The 11,531-nt window shown below is 36.3% G+C and overlaps 1 protein-coding gene across 3 annotated transcripts; it reads left to right on the top strand.

Annotated features, from left to right (window-relative positions):
* The first annotated feature begins 421 nt into the window (after positions 1-421).
* On the top strand, positions 422-11,058 carry LOC105345020 (activin receptor type-1). 3 transcript variants are annotated; one of them, XM_011453001.4, is made up of 8 exons: positions 422-504; positions 4,721-4,854; positions 5,303-5,498; positions 6,112-6,326; positions 6,641-6,740; positions 6,958-7,578; positions 8,328-8,458; positions 8,659-11,058. In XM_011453001.4, exons 1-8 carry the CDS (start codon positions 435-437, stop codon positions 8,803-8,805), a joined length of 1,614 nt encoding a protein of 537 aa, XP_011451303.3. In that variant the 5' UTR covers positions 422-434; the 3' UTR covers positions 8,806-11,058. The 3 variants fall into 3 exon arrangements, with proteins under 3 accessions (XP_011451303.3, XP_065933577.1, XP_065933576.1); XM_066077505.1 differs by lacking the exon at positions 422-504 and adding an exon at positions 2,213-2,435; XM_066077504.1 differs by lacking the exon at positions 422-504 and adding an exon at positions 3,031-3,186.
* The last annotated feature ends 473 nt before the right edge of the window (positions 11,059-11,531 follow it).

Raw genomic sequence — 11,531 nt, 5'->3', positions numbered from 1 at the left:
TTATTGGAACATCTTGAAGTACATGTAGTTGATGTGTAAAATTTCAGTGACATTAATTCTTGTTTTATATATATCCTCACTCCAGTCTACGGGGAAGTGTCTTATGATGGAATGCTTTGGATTTCAATGTGGATGAGAGTATATCATAATCAAAATACAAACACATATCATTTTTTTCCACATTTTGTTCACCTTTTTAAAGAAACGTAATGATTACATGTATCTATAAATTAAGTGAAAAAATGTAGAAGGGAAAAAAAGCTAAGTGAGAAAATTATTTTGTACTTTGCTGACATTTACTTCATAATTTTGTAAATGTAAGCTCTGATATTTTTACACATGAACGTTAAAATAAATAAAGAGCCATGAGAATAACCTATTTGAAATATCGCGGGAAATAAGTTTTACCTTTGAACTCTTACCTCCGGTCAAATATGAACTGTCATGGCGGAGAAATGCTGCGAATCTTTCTGCTAGTGTACACAATAACAAAACCGGGTTTGGGTAAGTCCTGTTTCCTTTACCTATAATCATGAGGTAGAAATAGAAAATTTATGTGATATGAGAGTAAGTAACAGACTTTGATATTCCGTTTTCTCTGAACATTTTATATATTTAGAATCAATAACAATTGGCGACTCAATGTCTAGCGCTGATGTTCAAGTAGGCCTATATTATATAGTATATATGTGAATCATTTGCCGAGTGTTTTAAATTCTCTGATAAATAAATTCACTGTGATATATGTATTATTTTATTGTTTAATAACTTTCCACTGTGTAGTAGAATTGTTGACAACAGATGAGTTCTGTACGTGGAGACAGGGCCTAGACACACGGGCACCTGCTATTCGGTAACACGCTGGTGTGTACACGATATAGGAGTGCATATTGCACATCACCCAGAACTTGTATTGCTATCATTTTTCAATATCAATTACTACATTAGAAACAATTTAACCAATTCCTGATAAAGTTGACAATATTATAATTGAGTTTCCCCAAAGGAAGCTTGAATCTATGCCAAGCAGAGTTTTTTTCTCATGAATTTCAGAAACCTAATTTTATTGTCCATGCAAAGTGATTGAAAACCAAATCGTTCCTTCCAGTCCTCGAATCAAAGAATAAAAAATCAAATTGATAGAACTTGTGAAGTACTAGTGTAGGGGTTAATATTTTACAAATTAAAGCTTTCAGAAATTTAAAACAAACTTCCTTGAATTTTTCTGTAAATCCATAATTTTTTTTTCTCAAAATTTTATTTAATATGTTTTAATAGCTCTACTTCTGGAAAGACATCTGCGTTCCATTTCTATAAATTAATTTTCTTATAGTTTTAATTAAGAGCCTCGATCAATATTATACAGTTTCTTGTTTGATCAGGAATACATGTATTAATCTCAAATTGAAAATAGTTTTAGTCAGAGTTCGATCTGCACATCAAAAACTACATGTGTTTTTTAATGTCTGTATATGTGCAGATGTATATGTGCAGAGAACCCAAAAGCAAGAATTTCAAAAGCAAAATGTTCCACAGTACATTGGTATTATCCATTTCTCAAAAATAGTTTAAAATGTATAAATGTATGGAACTGATTTTTGACTGTTTAAATACTGTGTTGACACTTGGGTCCAAGCTTTTAAAGGTTGGATTTCTGTTTGAACACTACAACTTGAACTTTGTATTTTAAGTCTGAAACCTTTTCTACATATCCAGGTATGGACCATACACAAAAGGACCTTTGTCATGTTTTTACTTTCATGCTTTCAAAAATCAATAAGATATTGGAATTTCAGGATTGCTTGAGGTTGCTTAACATGTGTTATTTTTTTCGCATTTTGATCGCCTTGACTTTTTTCTCATGCCCTGTTGCCAGACTTTGGGGACGGTTTAATTAATCTAAATTTATCATCCCTTAAACATTTCTTTTGACGATTTAGTCGCTGAAAAGAAAATCTATTATGTGTTTCACGACTGATGATTCAAATAGGCTCTTCGACAGGAACCGAGGGATCCTCGGAATAAAGCTCCAGAGCTGCACAATGATCGTCAAGTGTTTACCTTTCTCTTTAATACCCAGGTGTGGACTCGCTCATAGAACTCGGCCATTGTATCTGATTTATAAATTTATTTTCACCCAGGTCAATTCAAATTAGAGAAGCCCATAGTCCCGTCTTCATGTATGATCTGGCACGTCCGTGGGCTAATTCACTCCCGACTTGTTATTTTTGCCACATAGTCAGAAACAAGAAGGTGAAAGAATGGAGTATTCAGTATTTAAATCACATGTAATTGGGATCGTAATTGGGATCACTCACAAAGTGTAACAAGATATGTGTGCAGCACAAACAACTGCCAAATTAATATTTTATTACCGGGTTTTTGGTGAGCTGTTTTGGGTTGTGGCTGTCTCAGTCAGACTGTTACTGCTGTAGGTAAGGAAGAAATTTCATTTTTTTATTCATATAAAAAAAATCCTTAGGAAGAATATGCTATCATGAAAATTGTACCAGTAAATACTGATTGTTATAGAGTTAGGGAATAGTACACGGATTGTAGAGAGACAGTACAGAGGGTACCTGTAGTTGGTAAGGTTTGTCTTCAGTAAGAAAGAGATTTTTTATCAAGAAAACCAGAAACTTTAAGGCTTCCATTGTTACAGTTTGAAAGACTCCGAGATAAAGGGCTTTGATAATCGTGAATCATTGGATTGGAATGGTTTGTTCGTTGCATCTGAGACTGAGTACATGGTACCATGCCTGACATTGTTTGGTAAATCATTGTACTGAATTTTACCACCCACAGACTGTACTGGCAGAGGTTATATTGGAGCAGGTAATATTGGAAGAACCGATAGAGCAGCTGGGATGCAGTCGGCTTAGCTAGGATCTGCTGACAGTTTTCCTGTCAAAGTTGTCACAATATTTCGTCCACGGACGCAATGTCACAACTTTTGATATGCTGATGCCATGCGGGGATGTTGGTGATCAACCTATCAGAACAGAGCTAAATTAACAAAAAAAAAATCTTTTATCCTTCCGCATCAAATGTAATAAGTTTTTTCAGTTTGAAGGAGGAAATTATTATTCCTCAGATAAGGCCATGATGGATCTGATTGCTTAGGATTGTCGCAGCATTCTTTGATTGGTGTGGTTGAAGATATTTTGGGTTTTCTGCTTCTTGAAGGTTAGATATACAATTTATCCCTTGAGTGACCATTTGAGTTTAAGTCGATGAGTAAATTGAATTAATGTAGAAGGGTATTTTAAATTGTTTGAGTGGAAATGTACACGGTTATTTAAATAAGAGAAAACACGCAAAGGTCTCTACTCAGGAAAAAAAAATCGAGATAGCTTGTAGACTTGAAACACCTAATTAATGAGGCTGATGGAGAACAGGTTTTGACGGTGAAGGGTGCAGGGACGCTAGGCTGATAAGGGCGACAGTGAAGTCTCTGCTTTGTGGTACTGATAGATAAATTGGGGAGGGACCACGCCAGTCTGTCTCCACACAAGTGGTTCCTCCGTGCAGACCATTGTGTGAGTGTCACTTCCTGTTTTATTGCTTATAATCCACTCCACGTAAAAAACGACTCGCTCCTCTAGGGGGTCTTACACAATAGCTGAAGAAATCCATCACTCGCTGCACTGCATATACACTGCGTCTAACCTTTTAATGAATAAATTTGTAGGATTAAAAGGTAACGTGGATATTTCAATAGATTTTGTGATGAAGTCTTGCATTATGTGTAACATACACTGGGGGGTTGGCTCAAACTCCCCGGTATTCAACCTGGACTTTGCGACTCCCCCTGTCTTGTAATCCAAAGCACTCAGAGAAAATTGGGCATTTTTAAAATTGCTGGGCTCTGTAAAGTTTTTTTATGATAGGCCATGGAGGGACAAGTTAAGCAGGTGTGGGAGAGGTTTTCACTTCAAGCTTAAGGTAACAGGGCTCATAGATTTGACAGTCAGGTTTTTTGGCTAGAAGCTGAGCAGATATTTGTAACTCAGTCAACTTGTTGGAAAAATATAAATCGGAAACAAAAAGCTGTGTATTATGTTCACATGTGGTGCATTTAACCCAAACATTTTTGTTTTGCAGGTGTTTGTTACAGTAAATTAAACTTGAGTGGAATACAAATGTGGTTATAAGCACAATGGACATTTGATAAGTGTATTTTATAGCAATATAATGCCCATATCAATTCAGTTAAAAAAAAAAGAGATTCTTGGTTGAAGTCAAAGATTTTTCATAGGAATTTTTTGTTTTGTTTTTTTTTCTCACAAAAATTAGATGTGAACATTTAGGTGTAGATTTTCAGAGGGTTTTTGCAAGTCTTTGTATTGATATGAATATATCGGTACTTATAATATAGTGTAGATATGTTTGTGATATTGTAAGGACAACAGAATGAAACACGATTTTGGTTTTCAGTGGTTTAACACATTCAAAGCCATGCAGACTGAATGCAGAAAACAATGTTCTATAAAAACAACGAGGATCGTGATAATACAGTGACAGGGTCAAGGTTTTACCTCCTGCCTTTAATTAGATATATCAATTTATGTGTTTGATTTTATTTTTTTTATTTTTTTTTAGATGTAATTGCTTTAGTTGGACTGTCCTAAGAGTCCAAAGTCCAAAGGCTCTGATTCAGTGTGAATGAATTATTTGGTGGATGCCCATTTTCACAAGTCTGTTCTATTTTTATTTGCAGGGATCTCCCCTCTCGGTTTGGACAGGAACTTCACCATGAGTATTGAGGAGACGGACGAGTACCAGTGTGCCTGTCTCCCAGACTTCAACTGCCTGGAGGGTCAGAACTACTGCAACACCACCAAGGGGGTCGGGGTAAGTGCTGGTCGTTATCTTGAAGGGGGGGGGGGAGCAGAATGAGTGATACTTAGGGTGTCTTGCTTGTTAGCTGCCAAAACCAGGGGTACTGGGGGTAGGTACAGACTGGGGAGAAGAATGACTGATACTGAAGGTGTCTTAGGTTGTCATCTACAAAAAAAAAAATTCACATAGGGTAGAGAAAATTTCTGTAAATCAATATTGGGTAAGAAGCTAATATTGGTTATAAAAGAATGGAAGGGTGGAAATAAGAATTTTATTCCATATTCCTGTAATAAACTTATTGACAAGTGATTGAGAGAGAGAGAGAGAGAGAGAGAGAGAGAGAGAGAGAGAGAGAGAGAGGAGAGAGAGAGAGAGAGAGAGAGAGAGAGAGAGTTTCAGAGGCTGATAAAACCTTAAATCATACACAGTAATGTATAAAGCTTTTTTTCTTTCTGTGCAGTGTTTTTCCGTGAAAGAGCGGACCGACACAGGTGTGTTTGTACGGAAAGGCTGTGGCTATGACAACAAGAAGCACCTGATGAACTGTCAGGGCAAGCGGAACAACAATTGGACTCGGGGCCCCGACCTTGCGATCAGATGCTGCTCCCATCAGTTCTGTAACTTTGACAATGACCCTGAACTGAAGGCCACCAAAGGTAAACAAGTACATTTCGTACTGTCAAAATTCAGCAATTAAAAATGGAATACCTTGCTTATTTTTGCCATAAAGACTAAAGATTTTGATAAATGTTTATGTATGTATTTGGGTAAAGGGGTAATGAAGTGAGATAAGAATCTTCTTAAAATTACATAAAGTTTTCAAATTGTCTTTTTATTTCATCTTTTATATATTAAAAATAAGTAGAATATAGTTGGAAAATGGCCAATAAAAATCAATACACATGTATTTTGAAATACACATGAACTGGTATATTTGACTTTTGTTAATTAAAATGTTTCCTATGCATGTTTATGTAAAAAAAATAAAAAATAGTTAATACTTCCAAGTTGTTCTTTAAATTTTGTTTTTTGTTTTGGTTTTTATCGTTTGAATGAAGATATTTTAAATATACATGTATACTAAGGAAATGACCCTCTAATATGAAAGTGCTTGTCAATGAATTATTGTATATTGTACAATAAAAATATTCAAATAAATTCTGATATGTATTTTTGAAATTTGTTATATGTGAAACAATTTAGATTAAAAAGTATTATTAATCTTCCAACACTGATAGTTTATTTTAAGTCCAAGTTTTGATTTGACAGTGGAAGAAGAGTTGCCGATCAACATGTACATGGTGATGGCTGTACTGGTTCCCATTGGTGTGCTGATCATCGCTGTCGTTATCGTATTCTTTGTATTCAGACATCTCCAAAAACAGCGCCCCGAGAGTCAGGAGAACCTGAGGGTGAGAGAGGAACTCTTACCCCAGGAGTACGGAGGAATCAGGGTCACTCAGGTCGGGGATAGCACACTGCAGGTAAGAGGGACAGAATTGGCAGTAGGGCCAAACATATTCAAATAAATCTTAAGTATCTCCTGCTCAGCTGCTTTGGATCAAATGCAGCAGCATTTTATGCCATATTGAAAAGGGGAACAACTCAAATTTAAGTTAGATTTGAAAATTGAGATATACCCATGTGCAAAAATAAAATACCTGACTGCTTCGTTATAGTTTGATTTTTTGTGGCCAGATGAACCAAAGATTTATTCAGTTGGCTTAGTTGGCATAGTATCCCTAAATCACTGTTAGATGTATTCTGTACCTACACATTGTCTGTTTTTTTCTGTCAGGAGCTGATAGATGAGTCCTGTACGTCAGGAAGTGGGTCGGGGTTACCTTTCCTTGTCCAGGCGACAGTCGCTAGAAGTATCTCCCTTATAGAGTGTATAGGTGAGTGAAATGTGAAAAAAATAAAGCGACAAAATTTTTAAAAAGTATTATAACAGATAAGTAAAAATTTCTGTAAACGTACATAGTTAAGAATGGAGGTCACTGTCATCTCAGCTGACAAGAGACTGAATGTCAAAAGCCTAAGTATTTTAGATAAGAGAGGTTTTGCTGATGATGTATATTCAGTACTTAGTAATTTTCTGTTTCTGTTGACCAGGGAAGGGGCGTTATGGATCGGTGTGGCGTGGGAGGTACCACGATGAGAACTTGGCTGTCAAAATCTTCTCATCTCGAGACGAGGCGAGCTGGCTCAGAGAAACAGAGATTTACAACACATGTCTGCTCAGACATGAGGGAATTCTGGGATACTACGCCTCAGATATGACCAGCCGTAACTCTTGTACCCAGCTGTGGCTGATCATGCATTACCACGAGAATGGTTCCTTGTACGACTACCTCCAGTCCACCACACTGGACCACGAAGAAATGTTACGTCTGTGTCACTCGGCTGCGGCGGGGATTGTTCACCTTCACACCGAAATAGTGGGAAACCATGGGAAACCGGCCATCGCTCACCGCGACATCAAGTCAAAGAACATTTTAGTGAAGGGCAATGGGACCTGCTGTATAGGGGACCTGGGGCTGGCTGTGACACACACCCAGGAGAACAATAAGATAGACCTGGGTCGTAACAACAAGGTGGGAACCAAGCGCTACATGGCACCAGAACTGTTGGACGAGACCCTGAATCCGGAGTACTTTGAGGCATTCAAGCAGGTGGATGTGTACGCCTTTGGTTTGGTGATGTGGGAGATTGCAAGGAGATGTGTGGCGGAAGGTAAAAAGGGCTTTGTTTTAAATATACCACTTTAAAAGACTGTCACCAGAGCAAGATGTCTCTATTTTTATCTACATCATACATGTAATTTTATTTCAAAGAGAATTATGATCAGAGATTAGGCATGGCTTATTTTTGTCCTCTTCCCCAGTTACCTTGAAAAGAATTCCATATTTATTAATACACACACAGGTGTTTCATTGTCAGAAAGAGGTACTACAAACTCAACAAAGATATGTAAACTGTTGTCATTGTTATTTAAGTCCATTTTTTTTTTAAATTATGAATTATGCATGGACATTTTTTATGGGAATACCTTCAAAATTTATTATCATTTTCATCTGTCTGAATTAGAATAAAGAATGTCACAGAAAGTGACAGTAAGCACTACGTAGTTAGGAATTTCCTTTTTGCTTTGTTACAAGTTTGGTAGAATCTGCGCATCATTCTTTTGAACATTTTTATATCAATATCTTTATGTGTGCACCTTATAAAAGGTACAGTATGCAGTATTTTTTGTCAATTTCTTATTTGACGTGAGGGTGTGAACGTTTACTCTATATTATGTTGAAACCCTAAAAATAAGAGCAATTTTAAATTGTACACTTTAATTTAAAATTTGATTCATTAAGCAATGAGACATTAACATCATCAGTAGGGTAATGCTAATTCACCAAAAGAATTTCTGTGTTAACTTAATTTGAGGTACACATGTTCTGTAATTGAATTTTTATACTACCCTTTTTCAGGCATGGTAGATGATTATAAGCCGCCTTTCTGGGATGTGGTTCCGTCGGATCCATCCTTTGATGACATGAAGAAAGTTGTCGTTATTGACCAACAACGACCAGCCATTCCCAACCGATGGTCTGCAGACCCGGTAAGAGTTAGCACCCTTCTATTACCCATTCTGCTCATCGCATCTGTTGCATTTTGCAATTTTTCATAATATAACACCCAGATTTCATGAAAATTCTCTATTTCGGTTCTCTAAACTATTTATTATTTCTTGAAACTGTTAAACTATGGGTATCTAACAGATCATGATGTTTTCTAGTGGTTCTGTTTGTTTGTCCTCAGATATTGCTGCTGATGAGCAAAGTTATCCAGGAGTGTTGGACGTGTAACCCCAAAGCTCGTCTCACCATCCTCCGAATCAAAAAGACACTCAACCAGCTGCTCAACCAACCTCAGTGCAAAAAGGTCAAGGACACCAACAAATGCTGAGGACCGCGCCTAGAGGGATTGTGACATTGTGATTGGCTGCCAGCCAAACTCTGGCTTACCAGTTCCCCGTCTGAGATTAACAAAGATTTATTGGTCAGCTGACAAAAAGCCGGCTGTTATTACAGATATATGTAATATTTTGTTAATTTTTTAGGGTTCTGTAAAGTTTAAGAGAGAGTTTATATGAGTCTGGGCTTTTTTTTTAAAAACTGCTCATTTTTTTGGTAATTTTTGGTTATCAGCTGTTTTGTAAAAGGAGGGATTTCATCCAAAAGTTTTGTTACACTCCCAGAGTAGCAAATCGTGTCTTGTATAGGCGGTAAGCCTGACCGTCAGTCCTTCATTTACTGGACCAAGAACAGTTAAATGAAATCTTATGTTTACATTCCAGAAAACGTTGCTTTAGACTGATGTAATTAACTGTAAAGTCATGTACTTGCATGCTGCCATTGTTATTGTTATTCAGGAATATTTTGTCATTATCATTGTTGTATGTTCAGGCTGAGAGCATGGTACATCTACCAGTGTACAAAAACCTAGTCCAATTTACACATGTACCATGGATCACCAATATTCTGTCTTTATGTAGAGTTATCAAACGTTGTGCTGAAACTGTAAGTAATCTTCCAAACATTATGTATTTAATATAGTAGCTTTCACGAAGATTGTTTACATTGAAATTTCATCAGAATGCTTTTGGTATATATTATCATACAGCAGTAAATATATTGTACATATACCAAAAAACCTTTTTACCGTAATATTTTTACTTTTTGAAAATGTATTGACACAAATGTAAACATTACCATGGAAACAAACAGTTGTCAGTGAGTGGATTTCAAGAATCTCATTAAAAAATGTTGATGTTTTATTTATTGTAATCAATCCACTTGAAGTTAGATGTCTGGAATCCTCTCAGCCCTCATTCATTGAAAAACATCCAACTCAGGAATGTGAAATTTCTCCCTATGAAATATGATTGTTTGTTTATAAATTATGGATCTGTAAATTGTTCTATGGTCATGGACTTCCACCTGAAAAAACTACCATCCATCTAAAACTACCTACCAAGGAGAAGGATAATTCTGATCCATTGGGCATTTGTAATCTTGGGTTTTCTTTCATTAGGTTGTAAATAAACAGGTGATATGTTATTGCAATTATTATAGAGTTTAACAACATATAAGTTAAAAAGCATATATTAATACATGTATAAAAATTGGAATTGGCATGTTTAGAAGATCCCATTCTGATCCTGAAATTCGATGTGATGTTTCATGAGTTTGAGATGAGGTGATGCAAAACATCTAGTTTGAATTAGATTGTATTGTAATGGCACACCTGTATAAATGCTGCCTTAATTCTTGTCAGTATTTAAAGTTGTAGACATTGGTCATTCATGGTTTTACTGAGGCGTGGGAGTATTTACCGATCTGTAAGATGTGAGAGGTTGAATCTGAGAGAGATGCGAGATGCTGTTTGTGATGTGAATTCTGGATGTTAGGACTGTGTACACGAACCATTTCACTGATATTAAGTCTGTATGAAGTCCCATGTAGACACCTGCTACATTAGTGCTATAGATCTGTAGACTGTATTTGACTTTCCTGTAGACTCTAGCCAAGTGCCTACCACCTATTTTTGAATAGTTTGATATCTTCAACCTCGTTAACCTCACGTACAAGTAATTTATAGTTCAATATACTGTTACTTAAACATTTATTCATAACGTGATGTACAGAAACTTTTAACACATGGTGTCGTTCATTGTTTTTCACTCACAGACACCAAAATTTAACTGTTATAATTTGACTGGTTCCCACCAAGTATATCCAAATATTTTTATACACTCATTGTCCAATTTCTGTGTAGACAGAGCAGTATTAATTGTGTTTGAACTTCAATGTCGTCTCTGCAAGCCAAGGAAGACAAACCAGTTCTCACCATTTGTAAAGAATAGTAGTTGGTTGTTCCTTGGCGGGCAAAGGTTGGTAACGGCATACATGTGGTGTCCTCACAGTAGATGAGGGATTAACATCATTCATTAAGAAGTGACTGTATGTACTTAATCTTTCACAATTGGTTGTAATAAATTAAGTAAGTCAATGATGTAATTTTTTACATTGTACCGTACAAGGTTGTTTTCCTCCGAACATATTCATGTACGTCTATGAACTACACAAGCGTCATCTTTGATTTTGTCTGTTGTCAGTTCAAATAAACAAGGAATAAATTTTTATGTTTCTTATGAAAGTTTGTTTTTCTTTAGTTCTTCAATTTTATGCGTTGGACTTAAAATGACTGATCTGGTAGAATTGGTAAGATGGCATCTACTATGACCCAAATGATTTTAAACAGTTAAAGTTCTTTTCATGCTCCCGATTTGAGGATGAATGTTTTGGCCTGCCTGTCCGCTTGCATGGCTATGTATTCGACAGTTGTAAATTCCACATCCCCATTTAGCCACCTTTGGGAACTTTAAGATACAGTGTTCATTGGCGGGGGGGGGGGGGGGGGGTAACTGTCATAGGAGTTTTTGAACTCTTAATTCCTAAATCTATGTTACAGGCAATGTCTGTCACATTTCATAGCCACTCAAGGTATGCAATTTTATAATGTTTAAGCTATCGTTTGTAAAATAAGTGTAAAGACTGAGCTTTGTACTAATAGCGACAGCCTGGCTGCAGTAATGTAGCCCTGTCTGACTATTCCTGAAAAAAAAACGA

This window comes from Magallana gigas, chromosome 2 (assembly GCF_963853765.1).
Source record: "Magallana gigas chromosome 2, xbMagGiga1.1, whole genome shotgun sequence".
Classification (NCBI taxonomy): domain Eukaryota; kingdom Metazoa; phylum Mollusca; class Bivalvia; order Ostreida; family Ostreidae; genus Magallana; species Magallana gigas.
The sequence above is the reverse complement of the archived record's forward strand: the minus strand, read 5'-3'. Positions and strand labels throughout refer to the sequence as shown.